This window comes from Phaethon aethereus (assembly GCF_964289735.1).
Source record: "Phaethon aethereus genome assembly, chromosome: 2".
Lineage (NCBI taxonomy): Eukaryota > Metazoa > Chordata > Aves > Phaethontiformes > Phaethontidae > Phaethon > Phaethon aethereus.
Window position 1 is genome coordinate 129,281,923 of NC_138582.1, and position 26,473 is coordinate 129,308,395.

The 26,473-nt window shown below is 44.5% G+C and overlaps 1 protein-coding gene across 2 annotated transcripts in view; it reads right to left on the bottom strand.

The window, feature by feature from the left end:
* The window catches only part of LOC309417907 (ubiquitin-conjugating enzyme E2 E2), a gene marked incomplete at both ends in the record, with an annotated part of 320,158 nt that overhangs the window by 86,433 nt on the left and 207,252 nt on the right, over positions 1–26,473 (bottom strand). The window contains one exon of one of the 2 annotated variants that reach the window (XM_082015530.1): positions 24,333–25,163. The exons of the other annotated variant lie outside the window; for it this stretch is intronic. Within the exon in view, the coding sequence (XP_081871656.1) occupies positions 25,066–25,163 (98 nt within the window). Of the gene's footprint in view, positions 1–24,332; positions 25,164–26,473 lie in introns of those variants that run through there. 2 annotated transcript variants of the gene reach the window in all.

Genomic DNA, 26,473 nt, shown 5'->3' on the forward strand with positions numbered 1-26,473 from the left:
ATCTCCCTTTGATCTTCAGCATATTCAAACCACTTCCGAACATGCTGTGCTGGAGTTTGTTTTAGTGGTTGGGTTGTTTGGGCACAAATGCAAAAAAAAAAAAAAAAAAAAAAAGAAAACCAAAACCCAACACCCCAAAAAATCAACAAAAGCCGTCAACACCAGGAGTGGAAGCACTGGTGAAAGACTGATTTGCTCATCTATAGCTCATCCTGAAAGGAAAGCAAAAGAATGAAAGCTCCCATCTGTTTGAAGCCCTTACTATCTTGAGCCAACAATGTTATAAAGAAACTTGACTCCCTCTGTGCTGGATCTGCTCTTCATTTTCTGGACTTCTGGTGTCCCACTTTGGCACACACTCTCCTTTCTGCTCTCTCCTTCTGCGTTGAACAAAGTGGATACTGACTCTCCCTCGTACTCTGGCTATTACCATGTAGTATCAACTTCAGTGAAGCCCAGAACAAGGACAAGAGCAAGGAGCATCAGGTCTTTCAGATGAATCAAATGGTTGTTCTTAATTCTTCAACTTCTGTCTCTGGCCTCCATCAACTCTGAGAAAGCCCAGATCGCCATGTGCTGTCTTAGATATTCTCTTTTCTTTACTGCCTTAAGTTTCAGCTCTGCACAGGTCAATATTTACAGAGTGTTGATGTCTGTCTTCCAGCTTTAGGCAATTTGGTTGTTTCATGGTAACAAATATTTAGCAAGCTGTCCCAAGGGAGCTGCTGGTGTATGGGCACCAGGTTGATGACTTCTGGATGGAACTGGAACTGCACTGGGAGCTACCAGGAGCTCACTGCCACCAGCTGTAATGGGGATTCTGCATGAACTCGACCAACAGGAGCAGGGATCTGCAAATAAGAGACTGTCTTGTGTACCTTATAACACTGTGAATTCTGAAGTCTTGATTCTTAATTCATGCTGGAATATTTTTAATTATAATCTAGGCAATTTTTGAGATCTCTGAATGAACAACAGGAAAGACATTTAACAACATCTTCAGGAGTGAAAATGACACAAGCCATAGAGGAGCCCAAGCAATGCTGCCTGTGCACTCAGGCCCCTGGGGACACGACGCTGCCACCTCCAGACCCAGGCAGAGCTGCTGCCCATTGGAGACACTGCAGCCCATCAGAAATGCTACCGTGCCTGTCTTTAGTCAGCTAAGCAGAATACTGCATATATTAAACAGCTTTGTCAGGGATCCAGTGGGGATGCTCATTGAGGCAACAGCCTGTTGCATTGCTATTAGACTGAGGAAGTAAAATTTGTCATGTAAAGCTTCCTGTTCTCCCCACAATATTCCTGCCTTACTGCAAACTCCTCTTTTCCTTTCCAAAAGGAGGCAAATCAATTCCGAAATATTTACACTGCCTCTACACCAAACCTTCCAAACCGCCATGGCCGGAGGGATTTTCCCTTGGAGTAGTGCATTCAGTGATCCCAGCAGAAGGTGCTCCTGAGGCACCTCTTGTTCAAACACTAGGACATTATCTTACGCTGTGGGGTCTTGAGGGCTGTTACTACAACAGTTGAAGTTGTAGTTGTCTATCACAGCAGTGGCCTACAGAGCATGCTAGTGTATATAAAACAACATACTGAAAGGATGTTCAGAGTCATTCTTTCTGAAAATGTTGCTAAATCTTTTCTGCTTGAGTGTTACAGGTCCATGTAACATGCTTTCTTTGCAGCCTCTTCACAGAATATGACAGAAATTAAAAAGATGAAACTCAGGGGGAGGGGCTTTCCATTATAAAATCCTCAGCTTACACACACTCAGCGGTATAGTGACCTCAACATCTTCTCACTCACATCTGCATAAAATAACCAGAGCAACTCCATAGGTTTATCCCACTCAACGTCTAGAGAGGGAAGGGTGAGAGCCAGCCCATTTTTGAGAAGCATTTCCAGGGCAGTGTTCTCAGGAGGAGAGCATTTGCCAAATCCTGCTGCTTTTTTCACCCTTCAATATATATAGCTACACGGGAAGATTTCTGTGAACAGAACAAGCCCACGAGCCATTTTTTCCAGTCCTCTCTGTAAACTCGTCTTCCTCTAGTGCTTGCTAACCACTGGCTTGTTACCGTGTGGGCATGGCGAGTCAGTGGAGGTTCTACCAGCACGGTCCTCGCCACGCCAGCCAGGACCACCCTCTCCACTCTCGTGTAGCTCGGTACGTTAGTCCTCGGTCGAGCTGCCGCAGATAGCCATCGCCCGGAGCGGCTCAGGCTTGTGTCCGAAAGCCAACGAAGAGCATCCCGATGAGCGTGCGATGGAGATGCCAAATGCCACGCCAGAAAGCCGCCCCTTTTGTGACTCGCGGGATCACAGCGAGCCGACGTGCAGCAAGGGTTCTCCGTAGATACTGAGAGCAGATTTTGCCCGAAGCCGCCCCGCTCCCGGCGCTGCAGAGACATCGCTGCCCTCGCCCCCTCCCGCCGGGGCTCAGTGCAGACGACACTTGAACTCCCAGAAGTTTCATTCCCGCCCCGAGTTTCGCAGCGCAGCTCTCGCTGAGCGCTCTGCCCAGAGAGGTCCTGGCGGACTCTGCCGGGGCTCTGCAAGGGGCCGCGCATCCGCCGTGCGGGTGCCGCCCGCAGCCAGGCCTGCCCATTTCTGGTCTCCTTGCTTCAGCAGCAGCGGCGCGGTGATCTTTTTGTCGTTTCCACGATACAGGTGCTTACAGGTGCCAACATCCGTTTGTCCTCTGTGAGCTACGGTTTTCCACACCCTGGTAGAACGAGCGAGAAGCAACTCTACTGCTTCTTGAGCAGCTTTCACACACCGTTAGGAAGAGGCTGGATATGGGGAAGGAGGGCACGAGGAAGGGTGAGAGCTGCTTTCAGAGCCACCGAGCTTTCTTCCAGCCAGTTTCTTGGCATCGCTGTGTGAACGCCTTTCCCCGACAGATGGAAATGAGTGGAAGAGTAGCTAGCCCTGCTCGTCACTGAGAGCACACGCTACTTGCAAATATTATTTTAGCGTGTCCCTGCTCTTCCCTGTCTTGGCCTAATATTTGCACTGGATAATTTCTGAAGTCTAAATAATATAAGGTTATGATGGAACATGTTTTTCCGGAGCTAAACTCCACCCTGTTCCAAAGTAATTGCTCCTCTCAGTGTCCTGTGTTAAATCCCCAGGAGAAGAGGAGAGAGGTTCAACCTCTGAGTCTTGCGGTCAAACCACAAAGCCCAGCAGTTGCCCCCATATGTCTGGGGGCCGTGGGGGCTCCTGTTTCACACCCCAGACCATCCCTCTTCCTTCCTCCGTCCCTCTCTGACCCACTGTCGTGAGTCAAGCCTGTCTCTTTTCCTGGAGACCGGGGGTCCCTGCCTGGGGCTGGCAGCTGCGCAGAGCTCCTCCGGGTCAGGTCCTCAAACTGCCCGAAATCTCCCGCTCAGCTGCCAGCAGTGTGACAGGAGCAGAGGCGGGTGTCACGCTGGGGTGCATTTCAAAGCCAAGGACCCCTTGTTTTAAGTCTGTCGCAAGCTTTGTGCAATAACCTTTCTCCCAGAAGATTGGTGATAAAGCTTTTAAAATTAATTTGCATAATTGGATCTTTAATTCTTTTTAAATGGAAACCAAAATGACACTGTTCTCAAGAAAAAAGGCTTTCACAAAAGCCAAAGGCTTGGTTGCATGGTGTCACTGAGCTGAAACTAAGCCCAGATAAAAGATATTTAGGAAGACTGAACCAAATTCTGGTTGCAGCTAGAGGAGGAAAGTCTGAGGTAACACAGACTTTCAGTAAAATTACTTCATGCTCGTGTCAGCATAACTGAGACTTGGTCTGCAGTAACTACTTTAACTTTTCAGCTCTGTGGTTAATTAGCAACCCTTTTAGTTTATGGTTCATCCTTTATTCAAAAATTTATTAGATTAATAAAGACTGCAGATATTTTTATAACAGGGGGGGAAAATGTTCCATTTGGGTAAAAGACCAAGACACCATTTGAGTCAATCTGACTGCGATCATTTAATTCAGCGGAAATTTTGGCCCACTGAGATACCATTGGGAGAGCTGTGCATAGAAAACCAGACAGAGTTCAGCTAGTGAAAAACTGTTCTCATGTGCTTGTAAATGAAAAGCAACATTCCTAACGAAGTGCAACATATTTTACTTCCCACCCCTCCCCGAATTACATGCGTGACTTTATATGGTGTTTTCACCTTAAAATAAAAAAAGCAATTTTAGTAGGTACAATCCACCACACTCATTTCTAAAGGGCTGTTTTTATTGTTAAAAAGATCCAAATGGCAAGGTACAAACCTGTTCTACAAGAGAGCTTAGTTTTCTCCCCCTGCTTGCAACAATTCATTTTTTAATCAAATACAAAGAAACTCCATTGGTGTCCTCTACTCGCCAGCGCTGTTAGTTACCCAAAGCAGACTGAATACCAGCTAGAGGCTTATGGCCATAACCTCGTTAGCCTTTGCTTTAAAACAGTAGTGCAATGGAAACACCGGGGCTGGGGCGAGCTGGCAGAATACAAATAGAAGATTTCTGCGACGTGTCAGTCCTCCTGGGTGCTCCATCACTGCTCGTGCCATGGAAACGCAGCCCAGGCGGTGGGAGCGCGCAGGAAGCCCACGGTTAAATTCTGCTCGCGGGTACTCTGGTGTAAACCCAGAATTACGCCACCGGAGCCACCAGACTTAATTGGGAATTTCACCTGGACAACCAAAAAGCCTGGAGAAGTGAGGCATAGCTGGGCTGCTGCAGACACTGCCAGGAATAAAGCTGAGCGGTCAAGGTTAGTTGCAAGTACTGCTTGCTCAGATCAATTTTACGTAGTCTACAGCTCTTACAGATATCAGTACTGCCATTTTTTTTGGTTGGGTTTTTTTTTCCCCCCACTTTTTCAAGAATAAAAACCGTGTTGCTATAAATTAAAAAACCCTCATGAAATACAGTGAGAGCAACACATACCACACCATGGCACCAGGGATGTGATCTGTTTTAAGAAACACATGGCTTTATGTTTAATGAAGGGAGCCTGTTGAAGGATTGCAGACTAGGAGGGCACACTAGATTTGTTGTTTTATTAGGTTCTGGGTTATGTACTTCTCCTTTTGCTGGGTATCTGACAACGTATGCCGTTCCACCCGCAACTGAATGAGCTGGGGGGAGGAGGGCAGAAACAAAGCATTTATGAAGAACTGGAGCATTTTATTTTCTACCTTTTGAGAAAAGTGTTAAGGAAAAAAATGGTATCATTTTGTCTAAACTAGAAACAGAAACAGACGGAAAGAGAAATGGAGTTTAAGTAGACAGAGGAGAATAATCATTCTCCACAAGCACACGGAAGGAATTGTTAGAAAATACATAAAATATACTCACCAACATCCAGTTCATTGAAATCATGCACTTAAGATGCAGCAAAAATCCTCGAGTATATCAGGACCAGATCTTGAAAATACTTCGCTGCCTGCAAGATGAATTGAAGGCACTTTCCATCACACATGGGATAATTTGCAGTTTATGGGGTCAGGAACTACATGGCTATGATCAGGCTGTGCTTGCAGGGACAGCTTTCCATGCTCCATCCTTGGAATTGCCTGAAACTAGTGGGTAAAGGGCACTGCTGAGGCTGCCGTTTGCTGCTGCTCCTTGTCCAGCATAACTGTGGGCCACTGCCAGAAGGGTCAGTGCCAAATTCCTCTCTAACCCTGCCTGTGCGCAGCAGGGTGTCCCCACCACTTTATTTTGGATTTTGTGACCCTGCAAGCAGAGCTGCTCCATTTCAAGTCTGCCCAGATTCATTTCTCAGAAAACTGCTTTCCACACACCTCAGAAACCCCTTGACACCAGGTTAGCAAGGTGTGCCAGTCTGCCTATGGCAAATTGTGCCTGACAAATTTGGTGGCCTTCTATGACAGAGTTACAGTATTGGTGGATACGGGAGGAGCAACTGACATCGTCTACCTGGACTCGTGCAAAGTATTTGACACTGTCCCACACAACACTGTTGTCTCTAATTTAGAGATACAAGAGTGAGATCTGAGGCACAAAGAGATAAACTGTAGTCCATGACCAAGGGAAAGGCTGGATCACCTCTTCCAGCAGCAGCCTATGTAGGTGTAACATGAGGCCAGCATGTCTAAAACGTGATCCAAAACACCCCTCAGGAAATCCAGGCCTCCTGCCAGTACACCATGGAGCTGCCAGAATGATCCCACAGAAAATAAGAACAGATGTGGTCTCCAAAATCTTTCCCCACTCTCAAACTTTAGCAGTGGACAAGGGCTGCAGGAAGGTTCACTTCTGCTTGTTTGAGCTTCACAGCTCCAAGCCAACTCCTAAAGAACATAGAAACCCTCCTGCAGCCTTTAACATGGTAGCCTTCCATTTAAGACATTGATTCAAGACACATGGAAACTTGGCATCAACTCCCTTCTAACTCAGAATGGAGTTAGACTCACATGTCCTAGAAATTTAAGGAAGAGGTGGGAGTGAGGACAGGGAATCCTCCTCTTGACAGTCTAGCAGTGTGTGGCAACAAATGCAATACTCACAGGGTTGGAACTAAGCAGAAGGGAGCATTCATCCCCCTCTCCTAGGTCACTGGTTAGGGCAGCGAGTGTAACTCCTCTTCAGCTCTTTTCCACAACCAAGATCAACACCTGGATCTGCTCACCTCTTCAGAGTATCACAGACTTCATGCATTTGGCACTTCAGTGCTAGCAAAGCACTTAACACTGGCACCATGTCACCTAGTAATGGCTTCGTTAGAGTACTTTAAGCCTGTTGCACAATGAAATCATCATTACGATACTCAGGTTCCATGACACCATCCCCTCAGGTGGCAACTCTGCACACTTTCCACTCTCTCCCCAAGCCCCTTGGAGACCCCTTTTTGAACAACTTGGTGTAAGTATTTTGCACAGGCTCCAGCATATTAACAGCTGGAATTTCTCACTCCCACACAATGCAAATACCCATTTATTAGATACTAGAGCTACTGGATACTCTGGTGACAGTGTCTAACAAAGCTCCAGTGCTAGTTCAGTTAACGGGCCCCATATTTACAGTCTTCAGTCTTGGATATATAAATAGGCTAAGGCTCTGGGAATAGAAGACTTCCCTCTCCCTATCACTGCCAAAGAAAAATTGGTGAAGAGGTTGGCCAGGCAGAAGTGCTGGGTGTGACGGTCCCCTGTGCGGCGCGCCGGGCTCCGCTCCAGCGGGGAGCGTGGCCACCTCCCTGCTCCAGAGCCCCATGCGGCAGCCCTGCGGAGATGGGCGCCCATCCCAGGGGATCATCTCCTGGGAAGCACCCTTTGCTTTTAATGGTAGAGGGAGATTTCAGTTTTAATTCCCTGGCCGCTTTTTCCTCGTGAGCTCAGAATGATGAGCTGTGACTCTTCAGTGAGAAAACCAATGCATTTTAATATTTCTCTGAAAACATTCAGAGAAAGTCCCAGACTCATGGGGTTTTGTTTATAATTACTGCCAGGCTGATAAATCCTGGAGGCAGAGGAGTCTATATAAACAAAAAGATTTCCAGTAGCACAGGAAAACTGTACAATACCAAGCTATCATCACCTTCTGATAGACAAAACATTCATAGTTTATTGTCAGAAGGACTCTGGCTGAAAAGCGCTTGCCTGAGCCAGCACGGACTGACCTTTTGCAGTAGGCACAATGAGGCAGCAAAAACCACGGAGCTGTCAGGACTTCTGCAATAAACCCAAATCCCTTTTGATAAGGGGAATCAAAGGCACACAGCTCCCCACCACCTCGTAATAATGCCCACGACCTCAAAGGTGCCTTACCAACCTGCTACATATTTTGAGAACTAGATGCAACAGCTGCTTCCTGGCAGCAGCCTTTTTGTTTTCCTCTGGATAGGTGCTTAGCAATTTAAAATCAAGTTCCCCAAGCACCGGTTTCAGAGCCAGAAGAGAGTTTTCATCTCCTACCACGCTGTCCTAATGCAAGCTGTCCAAGAAGCCTCATCAATATTACAGCGGCAAATAGCTCAACAATTTCCTCATAAATAACGCGCTCCCACTCTGCTTTGTGCTCTGTGTTTAATATCATATTGGATATTTTAGAAATACTGGGAATCTAGTTGAAAGCATGTAGTAATAAGATAAATGTTTTGCTCATCAAGAGTCAAAGTGCAGGTTGCTTATTCCTAGCACCTTGTGACTCACTGCTTAATAAAGAAACAACCCAGAGAGGGCTCCAAACAAACCTAAAATGGGTACAATTACTCTTCCCTTTGTATTGTGTGTGTGTATACATATATATTTTTTTTTCTTTAAATATATGAACCCACTGTATCACATTATGGAAGTTAGTAACCGGTCCATGCACATACCTAGTCTGTCTACTGCAGCACCAAAAGCAGCAATCCATTCAAATCTCTTGCTTGATTTGCATTAAAAGGAAACAATTATTTTTATTTCATAAAGGTTCATTGAAAGGGGAAGGGGGAAAAAAAAGAGAATTAAAGGAAAAATTGAAACAAAGCCAAATAATGCCAGGCCCGTGGAAGTCACCAGCCTTGGGTGGTAGACTTGAACTGCAAGTCCATATTCAGAACCCGGGTCTTGGCACCTAAGCCACAGCACACGTGTTCAGGTGTCAGCTCTAGGGGAGTTTAAAATCAAAAGGAGCTTTAAGCATTTTGGGTTTAACCTCTCTTTCAATTAGTTTAAACAGTTATTTAGGTATTAGAGTTCCACAGACCCCTAGAAGCCCCTCAGCGCGCTCTCTGTCAGGCTGCTCAGTGTCTTCCTTACACCCAAACTCCTTCCTCTGCTTCAGTCATTCCCCCACTTATGTGCAGGTCCTTTGCAAGGTCACCCTGAGCCCAAATAATTTTGTTGAATACCTGGACATGACTCCTATTCTTACAAAATAAATACGAATTCTGGATCCAAAGATGATGGGCGTTCTTTCATGTGTCTTTGATTCAGGCAGTGAAATCCCAAGTAGAAGGCAGGCCTCTCTCTTTCACATTTTTTGCTGGCAAAGCAGAAAATTCTCCACTCAGCATGAAGATTTGCTGCAGTTTGCTTAGACACCAAGCCTCCATCAAGCTCTGTCAGGGTCGTAAACCTCTTGCCTTGGGTCTGGGTTCTGCTAGTCCTTTGCCTCCCTTGCCTTCTTTCCTTATCTGAGGATAAGAAATGAAGTGAGGATAATAGCATTTTATTGCCGCACAACAGGGCTGCGAAAGTAATTAAAGATTCTGAGGTTGGAGCAAAGGGAGGTGTATATGTTCCCTAGATAGCTACATTTATTTTCATTTAAAAACGTAAACCCCAAAGATAACTGTAACAGTACATTTTTCCCTCCTCCACCCTGAACAACTGAATCCATTTACCTGCAGTTTGATCAAGTTACAGCACAGCAAACCCTGCTTAAAAACAGGGCCCTGCTCTCTCCCTTTTTACTCCCATCGTAAGGCTTTACAAAGCAAAACTCCAGACACTTTGTGAGTCACATATCACTACCACATAAGTAGCAGTCATTGAATGGTGCCTCATAAAGGAGGCAGGAAACAGGAAAAGCTCAAAATAAAGCTGTTTGTAAATTAAAGAACTAAGGGGAAGAATGGATAGGAAATGAGGCCCTTATTTTTTCTTCAAAATTATTCTGATTAATGAGGAGAAAGATCAATAGCCTATCTGCAGCTGCCATGGGGAAGACAGGGTGAAGAGTGAATCCAGACCCAAGTATCCCTGTGGTGCCAACACATCACATTCTGCACAAGCTCGATATAATGAGCTGCAGGGTGAGATCTCATGCGACTGCACTACCTACCTGTCTGGCCATTTGGTTCCTCATTATAGCTGGATGTGATCAGTTATACAGGGTACCAAAAGGAGGAATGTAGGGCCTATATTTGTGAGTAGTAAGAAAATTCGTGCAATACTGCTTTCCTCCTGCTGGAACAAGAGCCCCAGATACTCCAAACTTCCCTGTGCACTGCTGCTGCACGCAGCTCTGAAGTCATGTGCATCATTTCCACAACATGTGGCAACACCTGGGCCCATGCCCTGATGCAAAGCATACTGAAAGCAGGAAAACATTCCCACTGACATTTTGGGATTTTGATTGTTAATTGACTCCTAAATATACTGCTGCTTCTTTTATCAAGGTTTGGTTTGGGGACCTCGTAATTATGTTTAGCAGCTCTTGTGGGCCAGCGGATTCCTCGGCAAAATGACCTGGCAGGCTGCTGAGGTCATTTCCACTGGTTTTGGAGTGCTGTGTAAGGAGAGAAAGGGTGTTATTTGGATGGATACCCTGGATGAAACAAGACAAGGCAGCATGCTCCCATCCTCTTTGGCTTGCCCCAGCGACAGGGAGAAAGTACCCAGCACTATTTTGTTAAGGTCTTGGCATGTTCCTTAATGGCACTTGTAGTTACAGGCACAAAGGAAGCACTTATCCCCCATCGCTTTTCCCATCTGCGGCCATTCATTTGCAGATCTGCCCGGAGATCAATCCACACTGGCAGGAGAGATAAGAGGGGACCCTGATGCTGGGCTTCAGAGGTTACAGCAGCCAGGCATGCCCGGGGGGCCAGTGCAGAGCCGCAGAAGGGTGCTGTAGTTTTGAGCATCCCTTGGTCCACGCAGCCCAGAAACGCTATGGCAGTCGACCTGCCCCAGGCTCTGCAGGGAGCTGGCGGACACCAGCACTCAGAGGCAGTTAGGGAGCGATTCCTCCTTTCTGCAGCAACTGGGAACATACAAAGCAACACGCAGAGCAAGGCTAGTGCCAAAAAATATTACCGATACACATTTGTACGAGAAAACTCTGCTTCCATTGCCACCTCTCCAGAAGACATGGTCTCCTTTCTGGCATTACCCTGCTCCAAACGGGGAGGCAATCAAAGGGCTTTGAGCAGAAACCTCTTAGCAAGAGGCACTGCTCCCGCAGCCACAGGAGTGGCTAGCAGATAATGGGATACAGTTCTTAAAGAGATGTCTCCTTGGCTATAAACAGACACAATATTTAAAAATTCTTCACGTGAGTATTTGTGAAATCAAGAAAAACAGCTACACAATGCTCATATTTAGACTTACTGAGGAAAATACTTTCATTTGGTAGAGTACTTAACCGTATCCTTACACTCGGGCTTAAGCCACTCCTAAAATTGTCTCAGGCTGCCACAAAACAACAGCTTAAACCAATTTAACTGCTGTCTGCTGCAATCCCACCCGCCGTCCCACCCCTGGTTGCACATTGCCTGTCTCCTTCCTTAGGCCAGCTCTCGTGCTCGTCTAACCCTGCCCTGAGCCATTTGGGAATGCAAGCCAGACACACACCCTCAACACCCAAAACCCCATCTGTTTTCTACCAATTTATCATGCTGGAGTGATCTTGTTCAAGATGTCCCTGCTCATTGCAGGGGGATTGGACTAGATGACCTTAAAAAGTCCCTTCCAACCTAAAGATTCTATGATTTTATGATTCTATGACTCATCACCAGGTCAGATGCACACTAGAGCCACGGTAAAGAAAGGGGTGGAATTGCTCAGTTGAGGCAGGGTGGGACCATGAAGTTCAGACATAAGTTCAGAAATCTGGCTGCTCATTGCTGTGGTCCTGCTCCCTCCACCTCCGCCCATGCCATTTAATCCCATCCCTTGCTGAGTTACCCAAAACCTAACTCCACACACACGCTTGGTTTCTGCAAGGTCGGTAAATTCAATCATCTCAGCAAGAGTCCTTACCGGCATGGAAATGCATGACTGGAGGTGAGGAGGGCTGCTGCCTTTCAACACCAGGGAGCCATTAGATCGGCTAAGTGGTGTTGTCAAGCCGCTGCTCCATGCATTTGAGTCCCTGTTACCCTAAGGCCCGGGCTACAGATTTGGAGACAAAGCTTTACGCTGAAGAGAGCAAGGCACCCGCTGCAGCGAGGAACTGAGCAATAACCACCCTTCCCTGCGCAGGCTCCAGCAGCCTTGGCTACTCCTCCTCGTAGCAGCTCTCCTACCTGGTCACTCTAATAGCCTTGTTTTAAGATAAGGATACCAAGGATTAAGTCAGATCTTTCAGGATGAGATGCAGGTCACTTTAAAGGAAAATCAAAGACATTGAAGTAGCCAGAAGCTAATAAAAATAAATGCAAAGAAAAAAAAAAAAGAAGTAAAGCCCTACAGCAGGAAGGCAGCTGAGATTTCCGACAGGATACCCTTCACTCAGTGTCGATTTACTGGTGTTTCGTGACAGACTCTTAAATATGAGGATAAGTGCTCATCTGTAATGAAGTTTTCTGCATACATTATGTAGCACTGTCTCTTCCACACTTCATATATAGTTGTCTGTACCTATAAATAGAAATGATGCCTCGTGTGCATTATCATATATTACAACCTCTGACGATGTGGTAAAGGAGAGGAAATGAGCAAAGGAAGTGGTGTGTTCTGCCAGAGCATGCAAACTTCCCAGGGCCCTGGTAAGTCAGCTTTGGGCAAACAAGTGCTGTGAAATAGTCCAAAGCATGTGGAGAAGCCAAATAATGATTGAAGAGACAGTAAACTGATGGCTTTGTTGCATGACAGCACAAAAGACCAAGTAATCTTGTGGAGAGGCTAAAAGACCAAAAAGAATTCTTGCATGCTTAAAACCGGAGTATTGCACAAGGTGGCATGGCAAAAGTAGGGAGAAGCAGAATAAACAGGCCAGAGCAGGTCTGCTGTGTGGCACTGGGAGGAAGATGACAGACCGGGGATTCCTGCAATGCTGAGGCCAAAAGCAGAGTAAAGCTCAACTCCCTGCAAGAGATGAGAGGTCGGGGCTAGAACTGCTGATCTCTTTCCTTTTGCAGAATGTATCACCTTTGCATTGGGTTTTTTTCCTCTTTTTTTTTTTCCTTCAAAAAAGAAGAAAATTCTTAATTCTCACACATTTTATGAACTGATGAAATGTCTTCATGACTTGTTCCCATCACTTTTTTCCTTGTTTAGTATTTCAGCCTGACCACTGTCCCTACGGGGCTAATGAGCTGTGACTGGCAATACAATTAAAGAGAGATTCGATGGCATCCTAGCAGACAAAAGTGTTTTAATTAAACTGAAAGAAAATGGTTGTTTTTCATAGACTAAGCCAGGAGCCCATACTAAATAGACAAAAGTAAGCCTGCTGATAGGAAAAATCAGTGCCATGTCTAAGGGACAGGGAAATTGTGGTTTAATTCTTGGCTCTAGCAGATTTCCCACAGAGCCTGTTACTTTGGGCCAAGAGCATGTTTTGACTTGCCTTTTGGAAGACGTGGACAGTTTGGTCTCAGCCTCCTGGGAACTTGCTTGCCATTTTCACTAGGAAGAGTCAAGCAGTACAGAGCCCAAAGGAGGCTCCCCAGTGCTTAGCACCAGGGCCACTCTCTAGTTCTCCTCACAACTTCATTCATTTAGTAGTAAAACTCAGAGGCCAGTCATGAAAAGGCCAAGCTATATCTGAACTAGCCAGGGTTACACTGAAAACCACAAGATTTATAAAACCCAGTTCCCTCTCTCACCCCGTTAAGGCTCAGACAAATAGCAGAACTTACTTTGACTTTACCAAGAGTAAAGTTAAAGCCTCCATTTTAATCAACTTCAGTTAATTCTCATCAACTTTGAAAGTAGTATAGTTTTGAGCAATGCTTGATTCATTGTGGAAGCAGCATATGGAGAGAGAAAGAATGGTAATGAATCAGTTCCTCCAAGACAGAAATATCACATAAAGGCATTTCAAGGCCGGGTAGGCAGCATCCCCTATTGAAGTTGTGCAACACTTTTCATTTGAATACTATATCATCACTTGCTTCTCTTTGTCAGCTTTTACCGCTTGGTCTGAAAGCTCTCACTGGATGCCACAAGTTCATCGAGAAGATGATTTTTCTGGTTTTATCCAAAGTGTTACATTTCTTTCTAGACTTCTCAGAAAAAGAAATAAAGAAATAAAGAAATAAATAAAAAAAGATATCTTTAACATTAACAATGTATATACCTCCGCAGCTGTGATGGTATACTTTATTTTCGGAGTCCAATAAAAAAAATAAGTATGACCTATATGAAAGAGATCAGAAAACTAAAGTTGCTTCACCACTGACAGCGTAGCCCAGCTGTTAATGGGTTCACCGTAATTGCGTGGGAAGTGTGGAGGCAAAGGATCATTTACACAAGAACTGAAGTGGATTCAAGGCCACCGTTATCTCTCAATGGTCGTCTCAATTCAGATTTAAAAGCTGCGGTGCTTTACAGGTTTCTCACTTTCTGAGGGGTGTCCTTTAAGCTGCACGTAAATTCCTCCCATTTACCATCAGCTTTCACCTGAAACAGAAAGTACATCCCACGGTTTTATCAACCGTCGTCTACGAACCCAGGCATCTCCCGAGGCTTCGGTTGCTGGAACAAACCTGCTTTTTATTTTGCGAAAAAAAAAAATGCTCATACGCAGAAATATTCATATCCTTTCCCTTTTTCTCCCCTCCACCCCTCCTCCAGCACCGTGCCCTCCCGGGCGGCCCGAGGCACCCGGGTCCACAACCTCTGGGGACACTGTCGCCTGAATACTCGTCGAGATGACAGGGTTTTAACTGCAGCCAGCTCGGTAAGAAGTAGCACACATTTAGGCTCAGTGAGCCAGTCTAAAGAAAGAAGAAGAAGGAAAAAAAAATGGAATAAAAAAGAGCTGCTTATAGCCAATTTCCAATAAATAGAAAGGGGGTCGTGCCATTAGACAGCCATCCTTAACCTCAAGTAAAAGTCCTGCTGACTCTGGCTCTGAGTGTTGCTCCAGCACACAAGTTTTTAGGTAGTCTCCCATGCACACGATGCCTGACCCCCTACCCGCTCCCCCTCCATCTCCCACCGCGGGGACTGCCCGTGGTGGCCATCGGCCCTCAGGGACAGGCTACTGAAAATCTCTGCAGCTCACTCCTCCGCTGCCAGGCTCCTTCCTCCTGGCAGAGCGGAGCTGCTCAGAGCACCAGAGCCAGGCTGAACACAACACATAGTAAATCAAAACCTCTCTTTGCTTATGCTACTAATGACACCTCAGATTACTAGCACTTAATTGAATTTACTTTTCAGTATGCTTTTTACGTTTTGTTTTTCTATCAGCTGAGACAATAAAAATCAATTCCTGTAGGGCAATTTCATTTAGGTTTATACATTGTTTTATATTCAGATTTTCAGTGCTGCAACATTGGAGTGTCAAATCCATAGAGGACTATTTTTTAAGTACTTCTATGAAATTAAAGCACACCCATACTGAGGGTAGGCACTATAACAAGCAAAATACTTTAAAAACAATTAAGTATGAAGGAAAAAAAAATATCCTGAAGAAAAGTTATTTGGCCAACTGAAGCAGATTCATTGGAGAGATCTCATATACATACAAGAAATACAGTTACATGTATAAATATTTGGAGGATTGGTGACACAGATAAATAGTTATTTAATAGTTTTTAGTTTCTGTGGTGTTTTACATTATATTTGATACAAAAATACTGCTGAAATCTTCCCCCCGGGCAAAACTACCTGCCATATAAAAGGTCTTGATTCTGAAAAAAAGTCTTCACATGCTCAGCTTTGTGGATCAAGGGCAGTTGTGCAGATCTACAAACTGTGTATACCTCACAGTGCATGAATTTAACCATGGGACAGGTTGGTTGAGACTCTGCATGAGTCTTGTGGACTGTCCCTCCTGCTCAGGCAGGGTGGAGCAGCGTGAGAGCCGCTGTAGGGACTAAGGGAAGACATCTCCACCATGAGCTATCACCTTACCATTTCCCTGGAGAATTACTGACTTTAATATACTTTACTTTTCCCAAAGGATTTAATAAAGGTCTGGAGATTTTTTTTTTCTTCCTTGCTGATGGGCTTTGCTGCTTTCTGGAGCAGGAATGCTTATTTGGAGGAATGGGACTTCAAAAGATAAGTATTTGGTGTGAAGGAATTCAGCATGCTTTAGCAGCTTTAAATATTTCTAATAATTTTAATAATTCTAATTAGGCTGTGTAATAACACATATAAATTAGTTGTCCATAAGCAACTAACATTTTAATAGGTCTCCACCCCCTCCTCCTGCTGGAACAAGGCAAGTCCATACATTTAAGGGCTGTGTACTATGAGTCTAGTGGAAGTGGCTTGTTCCTGTTTTACCACGGTCTAGTGCAATGCTAGACAGGGAAAAGCTGCTCTGTACTTCAGGATTTTCATTTATGACTGTAAGGTGATTTTTTGATCCTTAATTTACTCATTTGGAAAAGTTTACTTCTGCCAGATCTACAGAAGGTTTCTGCTGACATTCCCTCCCTTTGTTTTAATTGCTAAATGTCTCACCACCGGTTCCCACTAGTGTTATTTTCTTTATTTTACCTTCTGCAGGGCTGGAACCACCCTCCCGGGTGGCACCGTGGGCGGTCGTGCTCGCACCCACCGCCACGTTGATGGGGACATTTTGGGGGCTCAACCTCAGTGCTGGAGGCACCAGCATGTGCCCAAAGCAGCCATATGTATATGTATATAAACCATGCATCAGTACACATATATCACATATCTATACATATATTTATACTCTCAGGTGTATATACCAGGTTGGTGCCTGGTTTTAAGCTGGGTCTGACAATTGTGAGCTTTCTTCTCCTCGGCACCTCTGTCCTGGCCCTCCGTATTGCCCCTCCTCCAGCCCCTGCACACAGGTCCTGAAGGCAGCGGTGGGTAGAAGAAGAGCCTGGGCTGAGGGCCACAGGGCTGTGGCAACACATACAGCGTTACCCTTCAAAATACATTCATCCATTGGCTTGATATAGAAAAGGCAGGGCATGTCCTCTGCAAATAAGGTCCAGCAGTCGGGGTGAGCGTTGCGTTGCCTCAGCTCACGCCGCTGCAGTTGTTGCACGCCTTGGGCAGGCTCTGGAGGGAAGAAGCTTTCTGCTTCTCAATATCTTTCTTGCTACTGATTACATCTTCCCCACTTCTTCAAAAAAAATCACCTCCAGATCCACATGCAGGCTCCCAGGCTCAGCCCGCCGGGCGCCTGGGCGCGCGACGTGGAGGGGGCAGAGTGGGTGGGAAGAGGAGAGGAAAGGACGTACGCACAGAGACAGCGTGCGACATGGGGGAGGCTTTGTAAAGAAAGACAAGAAAACTCTTTGCATCCAATAAACCCAAGAAGGGTTTCCTAATGTTGCTGCTCAAGGCCCGCGATTGCCAAAGCTGTGCTGTGACCATTAAGGGGTGCTGCTGGGGCGGAGGGGTGACAGTCCCACCCTTGAGTGAAGATCTGTCGTACGGGAGAGCGTTACCTACTGGCAGTTTTGGCTCTACACGTGGCTTCTGAGTTCTGGAAAAATCCTTTTGGTTCTGTGTTAGGTTGAATTTGAACACGCCAGAGGGGTGGTGGTACCTCCCGGGGGTCTGAGCGGTGGCAGGGGGGCTGGGTGCGGGTGGGGGATGAGTGGGAGCGCTGGTCCCCTCAGCCCCTGGGAACCGGGGTTTCTGCAGGGGGGACAAAAGGGGTCTCTGCCCCAAGTTTGCTGCAAGCTGGACTTAAAGCCGGTGCCGGGTGCCTCAGCTGCGGGGGAAGAAGAGCATTGCCCGGCCAGGCACAGCCTCACGTGCTCCTCCCCGGCTTTGCATCACTGCAGCACTGGCAGAACCACTGCTGAATTTTGCTGGGCAGGCACAGGCCCACCAGCGTGTGATGAGTGAGATTAGCAGGAGGAGAGGGAAGCCCCTCTCTGGAGGGGTTGCCTTCGTGGGACCAGGAACAAGAAAGAAGGCACAACTCCCTCGGCGTTGCTATTTAACACGCCGGCTGCCGGGATTACCCGTTCCCATTCGCTACCGGGAGCCTGGCACTGGGAGAGACCCACGTGAAGCTGTCGGAGCTGGGTGCGGAGCAGCAGTACGTTTGCTCACACGGTTCAGCATCCTGCAGCTAGCAGAGCACGTTGTGACCTAAGGGGGATGCTGCAGCATGGATAGATTGCTGGAGAAAATTTGTAGCACATGAGTGCAGTGATTGCTTCTGTAATTATTTTTCTTCTCATTTCCTCTTGGGGTTTGACTGCACCTCTTGTCCTTCTGCCTCCAGAGTTTCAGTGCCACTCTTTGAAAATTAGACAGAGTTATTACGCCTACCAGCTCCAGCTGGCACATTAGCAGGGCTCAAGCGACTGCTGTCATTTTTTATTTGCAGATTTTCTCAATCTTTTTAAAAATTGAAAGAAAAAAGTTACAAATAGGATTACGTTTTTTAAGACAACTAAGTCCACACAGTATTACACTACACAAGTAACAGACTCTTCTTCTTCCACTAGAAAACTATTGATTAAAGTTATTCAAATCTGTATTTATTTTAAATGGATAAAATGGCAAGTTTACACAGTAATGAAATATAGTATTTAATGATGTATATTATGAAATAGAAGAGAATGAGGTTATTCCTTTAAGCCCATCAATTATTAAATTATCATAAACATGTATGTGTATAAATAATTCCATGAGCCTTTCTGATTAGATTACCTTGATATGACAGAGCACATTTTGATTATTCTTTGCTGCTTTGCAATAAGGATTTAACTTCTAAGTAGATTTCAGGAAGATTTTCTTTTAAAACTGCAGCAAGAGGCAGTGGGTGGACAATACATAATGAAGCAGAACAGGAAACAGGAGAGACTTTAATTCACACAATTATTTTCCTGTGTAAAAGATGATGAAGTTCCCACCGCACAGATTTTTGGGAAAGTTTCATTCATTTTATTAGATAAGTAACATCCAGGGCATTTAATACAAACCATTTTGCTACTACTTACAATACTCCTCCTCCTCCTGTAAGACCAACGGAGAGTGCCGTTGTGAACTGTGAGACCAGGAGATGTGCAGAGAGTATTTGTGCCTTAGTGTAGGTGCTGAGCACCGAGAGTATTAACTGCTCTTTCAAATGAACGAGTATAAAGTAGGTTTTAATCCCTTTTTCTGTGAAGATGTGAGCATTTTCAGGCACTGGGGTGGCCTTTCCCTTCCTCAGTGAGATGATGGCGCACCATGGTGAAACAGAGATGGGCTGCGAGAAGCCTGAAGCAGAGGAGACTTTGGCATTTGGTGGGGTGGTAGGCTTAGCAAGGAGGGTGTGTCGCTGAAGCCTGCGTGAAGAAGCAGATTTAGGAACTGGGGAGCAGCAGAGGAGCAGGGATGAAGGTTGCATGTAGTCCAAAGGAAGAAGGAAGCAGGATTTTTGCAGGTCTTTGGTGTTGAGGAGCGATTGCTAGAGAAAGGCTCTTATAATTGAGAGGTGTCTGAGAAACATAAATGGGAAGAGTTTGACGATGGGCAAGAGTGCAGTTCAGCTTTGCTACAAGCAAGGTGTTTCCAAAGTGCGACGGGCACTATCTTTGCCCCGTTTATGACAAGTGAAGAAAGGAGTGGGGCTGCATTGAAATCTGTGTGGTAGGAGCTCCATTCATGTGAAGAGACTCCATTCAGGGCCTTACAAAGGCTATGAGTCAACTGCAAAGAAAGGAGGCATTTCACAGAAACTGAAGTGTGACCCTTTGTTTTTCTTGACCCCAAGGTCCTCAGTGACACAAAAGGGGACCCTGGCACCGATTCTGCAGCAACAAATGCCTGTTGTGAGCGAGTGTATTTGAGGAGTAGTGACAATAAGGAGTGACCCTAGGTGCTTGTTTCCAGCTCTTGTTTCCCAAGGGACTGCCAAGGGGGGAGTCCTGCATGCAACCCGACAGGCGTGGAGCAGATGAGGGTGCTGGGAAGCTCTTCCCAATTGAAGCATTTTGCTAGAAAGCTTCTCCTGAAATGCATGATCTGACCATCCACATTTACTACTGGAGCACCTAGACAGTGTTTTTGTTTTTTTGTTTTTTTGTTTTTTTAAATTCAGCTGTGCAAAACCTATAGAAGTAAATACAGCTTTTACTTAGCTGTTACATGAAGTGGGATTTTTCTAATTTAGGACTGGCAAGGGATTAGAATGGCTTAGTAGCCTTGTCTTTATTTCAACCTTTCATTAGCCCGTGACTACTTTCTTTCACAATCAAAGTAGACATGAAAGGGATCTTTTGCTTTGCCCTTTTCATTATCCCGAAGTGCTGCAGGTCCCTATTAAAGTTCATGATGGAATTAGGGTGCAGAATGATGGATTTAAAGGTATCATAAAACTCTTCCTGGTAAATAGTAATCCCCAAATATATTCCAGTTGTGACCTGAGAGGCTGCTGGAGGCATCCCAAACAGCCATGCATTGGCTCTGCAGATCGTTTGAGCTGAGAAAATGTATTTGCATATGGATGTCATGCTAAAGAGGCAGGCCAGCCCGGATTTCATTACTGCTAATGACGTGTGTGGGAGAAGTGATTTAGTTTATAGCCAGTGCCAGGCGTGGCACAATGAGGAAGTACTTAATTCATACAAAGCTCTTTCTTGCTTCCAAGACCTAAAAATCAGGGGATTTCAAGCAGCTCTGGGAGGCCCAGCGTTACGTGACATGGTCTCGTTAGCACCAGGGGAAGAACAGAGCCATGACTGAGCTGAGGCAAGGGGGAAGGAAGCGTCAAGATTTTGTATTGATGTCGTGGAGGAAAGGATAGGAGGAGAAATGAAAAGGAATGAAAAGGAGAAGAGAAGAAAGAGCGACTGAAGATGGAAGACCAGCAGGCAGAGCTGGCTCTACAGGAATTGGGGCTGCCAAGGCTGGATAGTGGACTTTGGAGGTGCCAGAATTTATACTCCAAGTCCTTATTTCAGTCTGTCCAACTCCAAACGTAGGCAGGCACCTTGGGCCTGGGGCAAGACATCCAACTACAGAGAGAAGAGAAGTTTCTGAGAGTTGGAAAGGAGAAAAGGGACCCCAGGATAACACTGGGGATGGAGTAACTGGGTGCTGCTGCACTGTCTGAACCATCGCGTGGCATCTGCGTACTCCAGCGGAGCAGCCTCTGCTTTGCCTGCTACTGTAGATAGTGCCTCGGGCAAGAGGGAGCAAGATGGGGCCTGGGGGCACGTTCTGGGCATGTACTTCAGGGGACAAAGAAAATACTACGCTCAAGCAACTTCAGGAAGAGCTATTTGAACCGGGATCAATATCCTGGGTGGCCTCTCAGCTGCGAGTAATGAATGAGTCAAGCAGAAGAAAGCAGCCAGAGAGAAGGAAAGGGTGAATGAGAAGGAGGAGTAAGCCGGAGGGATTAATGACGGAGAGAAGACAGCCGGAGAGAGGGAGCATGCTGTAACAACATGCTGAAAGAGCAGCTCAGAGGCTGCACCGCACCCAGAGCGTACGTGGGGCCAGAATTTAAAAGGTTGAAGAGGGGCCCAATTTTGGGGTTTATGGGGCCCGAGACCTCTGGTCTTTTATACTTAAAGGGTATCGTTGCACAGGGCAGCCGGGAAGGAGGGCTGTGAGCTGCTGCCTGTTGTTCGGGCGTGGGATATGACTGTGTATCCATCTGCAGCTCACAATATGAAAACCTGAAGAAAGATCTTTGAAGAGGAATTATTCCTGCCTTATTCATGGCACAGCAGCTGATTTTAATGTATTTTAACTGTTTGGCTGCCATCACCCAGAATGCATGTAATCAAAAGGGTTATGAGCTGCTAAAACGCACTCCTGGAGCAGTCTGGAAAGGGTGTATCTAGAAATAGAGGATTTTTTGGTTACCTTAATTTAACCTATGTTGTTCTGTAATTTTCTGGAAAGGGAAATCAGCTGCTGAGTTGGACAGGAGGATGTGAAGGCCACTTCCATAATTAGTGAATGAGTAAACACAGTTTGGAGAATTCCCTGACTTCTGCTTCATCCGAGTTGAACTCAAAGGGTATGGGGCAGTGACATTTAGCTGGGGTTACTGGAAATTAAATACTGTTTATTTGATATTGCAGTTGAATTCAGAAAAATTGTGAGTTGTCTTTAAAAATCGAAACCCTGTTGTAGCATTTGTGTGTCCCAGAGAAAATACTCATATTTGCTGAAGTGATGGCCTTTATATGCTGGTTTAGGACAACTGTATGCTATTGAATATGTTTTAATATGCGTGAGTCATTTGAATGGTCTTCATACCCAGTTGTAGGAGGGCAGCATGTGGATTACACTGTCTACAAGAAGTTAGAAAGATGATTTGGCATAAAAGAGGAAGCAGGAATCAGCTAAATTTGCAGAGGATCTGAAGAGCAAAGGTGGGACTGAACAATATTTTCTAGACATAGGAAAAAGAAAAGGAGAGAAAGAGACTACATCAATACATTATTGTTCAGTGGGGCTCTGCTGGCAGACTGAATTCTGTTGGGGATGGATCATTTCTCCTCAGTGACAACAGCAGGTTTCAAATAACACTTCATATTTCCCAGGTTTAGCAGATGAAGAAAAAGAATTACTTGGGAGGCAAATAGAGCACATTTGCAAATAGAGGAGAATGTTTTATGGCCAGACTTGCAAACATTTGGCTCCTGCAGACGCCAGAAGACTCTGCATCTGCTTTAATCAATGTGGGTTGATCCTCTCTGATTATTTCTTTGAGATCCCCATGGTTCTTAAGGCAGTAGTTTTATATTATCTAGGACAAAGCCACTGTTCAGCTTTACACAGAGGGCAACTTACCTGCAAATTCAAACTGTGTAGCTTTTGATCGGTAAGGAAGGCAAGCGAGAGCTGATGAACTGAGAATAGAGGTTTATTAAGAATTCTGTGATTCCCTGATTCCCCCTCCAAGGTATCTCAGCTGTCTTTCTGTTACATCTTCATTAGAGATACAATAGGCTTTTCTGTTTATAATGTCTTCTTTATGTTTTGGGGAAAAAAAAAAGAGATGATAGTAGGAATTAAAGACTTCTTTTTCAAGCAGGCTTAAAATGTACCTGGGAAATTACTGTATTCTGCTCAGCTGAGTGTAAATACAGGCTGCAGAGTGGCAGACGCTTGAAGTAATTCATAAGAAATCTGAAATTGCCCATTAATTGCTGTCTCAGGGGACACAGGTCTTTTATGGCAGGAATCTCTTCATCAGATGGGATAAGAGGAGAAGTAATACAGTTACTGTACTGGGCAAGATGCAGTTGTTTTTAATCCTTTTACCTCTTTGTTGTATTTTTACAGCAGGAAGGTTCCCTTCAGACGTGGAGGTACTTCACAGCAAGTTGTATGGTGGAAGCAACTTCCAAGGGAAGCACATATAACAGTTGTCCTGAGAAAAGTGTTTTGGCTCAGAGAAGTCTGGTTTTTGGGTTTTGTTTTATTTTTGAACTGTTATTGCTCTTTCATGTCTGTATTTAGGATCTGTTGGCCTCAAAATATTGTACGGCTGTGCTTGTAAACAGTTGGCTTCTACAGACACCAGAAGACTCTCCATTTGCTTTGATCAAAAGAGACTGATTTTCTTTGACAACTGCATGGTTCTTAGGGCGGTAGTTATATACTACCTACAACAAAGTCAACATTCAGCTTCCGTTCACACAGAGGACAAGTCACCAGTAGATTCAAGCTGTACGTCTGTTCAGTTATTAGCAAATGGCTGAGACAAACACAAATCAGCCTGGAAAAGCTGAGCAGCACAGTGGTTGGCGTAGAGGCCCTACGGTGTCACCTTGACTGCTTTAGTTTTCCGGATGGTTGGATTGGGTTGGAATGTAATGGTATGGGGTCTCCCCGTATCTGTCTTTATTGTAATGTATCTATCTACCTTCTTTAAGATAGGATCTCCTTTAAACATAAGAGGCAAGGAGAGAGGGGAGAGGGCAGGCAAGCACTATATATAGCATCTCTAGCATTTACTTATATGAGACAGGGATTTTCCAATATATCTTGCAACACAAAGAACATTTAGATATCAGCATCACAGTATATATTTTCTAAATCACAACACCCACACATTTCCTTAGCCAAGTAGAAGTTTTCCTTCTATGGCTGCATATCTAAAATTAGCCTGAAGGTCAAATCTAAATAGAAATACCCTTGCCATTGAACGTGCTGGGAATGATTGGTGCAATGGGCTCAATTTTCCCATCGAAAACCTTCATTTATTTTTTAAATAACAGTTGCTTTTACAATTAAAGAGCTTGGAGAAAGGCAAAATCAGGCCTGCTGTATAAAATCATCATCAATATTCTGCTTTCACTTCAAGGCCATTTTTATAGCCAACTATTTTAAATGTAACAAGATGGCTATAGTGAAGCCAGCGTATAAAAGATGCAGCAAGAGGCTTCAGAATAGCCGAGCTGAGCACCAGCATGAGAAAGAAAGGCCTTGAAATCTGGAAGATGTTTGTATATGAAAGATATACACAGTGAAGAATTCTAAGTTAAGAAATGCACTGTTGAGAAGAAATGAATAGTTTAGGTCTAAAATAGTTGCTTAACCTGCCGTTGTATTATGTGAGGACTATGCAGCCCATACTGTACAAATGCAAAAGCACCGGCTTGCAAGAAGTGCATTTATCAGCCACAGTGTTTTATTGAGTGCTTTAATAATACAAGTGTACATCAACTGATCCACAGTCAAAAGTGGCAGGTCCCTAAGAAATTTACAAGCACTTTCTTTTTTAAGTAAATCAAAATACATATTAATTTGTTCAACGCAATAGCCTTTTGTGTGGGAAACAGAAGGCTAGTGATAAACACAGTCTTAGTAATGCACAGTGATTCTTGATTTTAAGCTTTTATACAAAACTTGTTCCCAGTAGCATGCACCCACCATTAAAGACTTCAGTACAAAAAAATAACCCTAAACACTACATTTAAGTAGAAACAAGATATAATTCTGAATTTGTTTGTTTTCCCCAAAACCACATGAAAGAAAAAAACCCCACACATTAATACAAAGCTTTGTGACAAAGCTCTATACTATTACAGATCCAACATTCTTTGCACTGATAACCAAAATTCCCTGCCTACACTTGAGGGAAACAACTTTCAAGTTAACAGAACAAAAAACCCCAAAACAAATAAAAATAAAAATAAAACCGAAAAGAAAGTAAGGACAACCTTTTGTCACAAAATGGTTCAAAATTTAATAAAAAATAAGAATGAAGGGAAAGGCTATTGATGCACTTAGTGAATGTGCTTGCACAGGTCCAGCAAATCCTAGAGTAGGTTCCTATGTGGCATATCGCTTGGTCCACTGTCTGGCCATTCTGTCGTGCTCTGCTCTGTTAGTCATATACTGAGTGGCAATACTTCCAACCAGGGGGTCAGCTGAAAAGGAAACACAAACTGTCAAACACTCGTCAGCCTTGGAAGGACGAAAAAGCTGTTCTTAGATCCAGGTTCATTCAGTTCCCTTAGGCTTGACTGTAAGAACAAGGTGCCTACGTATACTAGTTCCATTTGGAAAGCACGCATGCATACAGGAAGAAAGGAAGAAGAAGATGGGGAGGAGCTGGCTGGCAACTGGCGATACATTTCTGGTAAACATAGAACTAAAACCATTTTCTAAAATTCTGCCTCACAAATAAATGTTCCAATAATTTTATTTTGAGCTAAAAGTCGTTTTCAAGAATAAACTTACTATGTCATTTATTTATGGTATTAGACTCCCACAAGTATCTATACTATAACCTAAGAAGAGGATGGGCTCTAATTCCATTATTGGGTGAAATGTTGTTTTGAATACTTTTAGTTTTGAAGCATAAAGAAAGATCAGGAATTAGGTCAGTATGTAATACTTTCAAAGAAGCATAAGTTAATTACAAACTTTGGGAATTGGTATTTAATTTATGGGATCTTTCTGAGTATTTATATGGCCAGAATGCTGCATGATTTGGTGTTCTCAAGCTATTTCCAAAATGAAGAAACAACCTGAAAAAGTATTTTTACGTTAATCTGGATCTACAAATTACTTCACAAATAATTAAACAAAACCAATTTGCCCTCTCAGAAAAATAAACCAAGACACGACTCTCCCAGAAGTGACTGTATGCCATCGCCATTTTTCTCTTCTCACTTTAAAGCAGACAAAATGTATAGAGATTTTCCCTTTTTTGGGAGACCCATACTCTTGATACTTCTCCTGCAACAGTAGATTTCCTGAGATTGTACCACCACACCATGCAAGTTCAGGAGCACTGATACCACGTTCTTCTCCCGACTTAGGACAGATGAACATGACTTCTTATTAAAGCCAGTTAACAATCAGCTTTGTAGCTGACTGAAGATGGTGCCATTGAACAATATGAATCTCGGCTTCCCCAGTACAGTCATAATCTGAGTGTGGTTGCATTTTTAACCACTGAAATTCTTGGGACTAGATGTCAGGCCTTCCCCAAAGCAGAGTAAATCTGGGCTTTTTTTGTTTGTTTGTTGATGGTAAGAGTTTATGCTAAGCGAATTATGTTTGTTTAGCCAAAAATCCATTGACTGGCTTACTGCCAACATTGTGAATATTACTGAATAATATCTAATGAAAAAGTATTTTGCTATTTTCAGGAAAAGCCCATGATTTGAAGCTTAAGTGTGCACCTACTAAATTAGTAGGGCAAGTTATCACTGTGACTGGTGTACCAAGT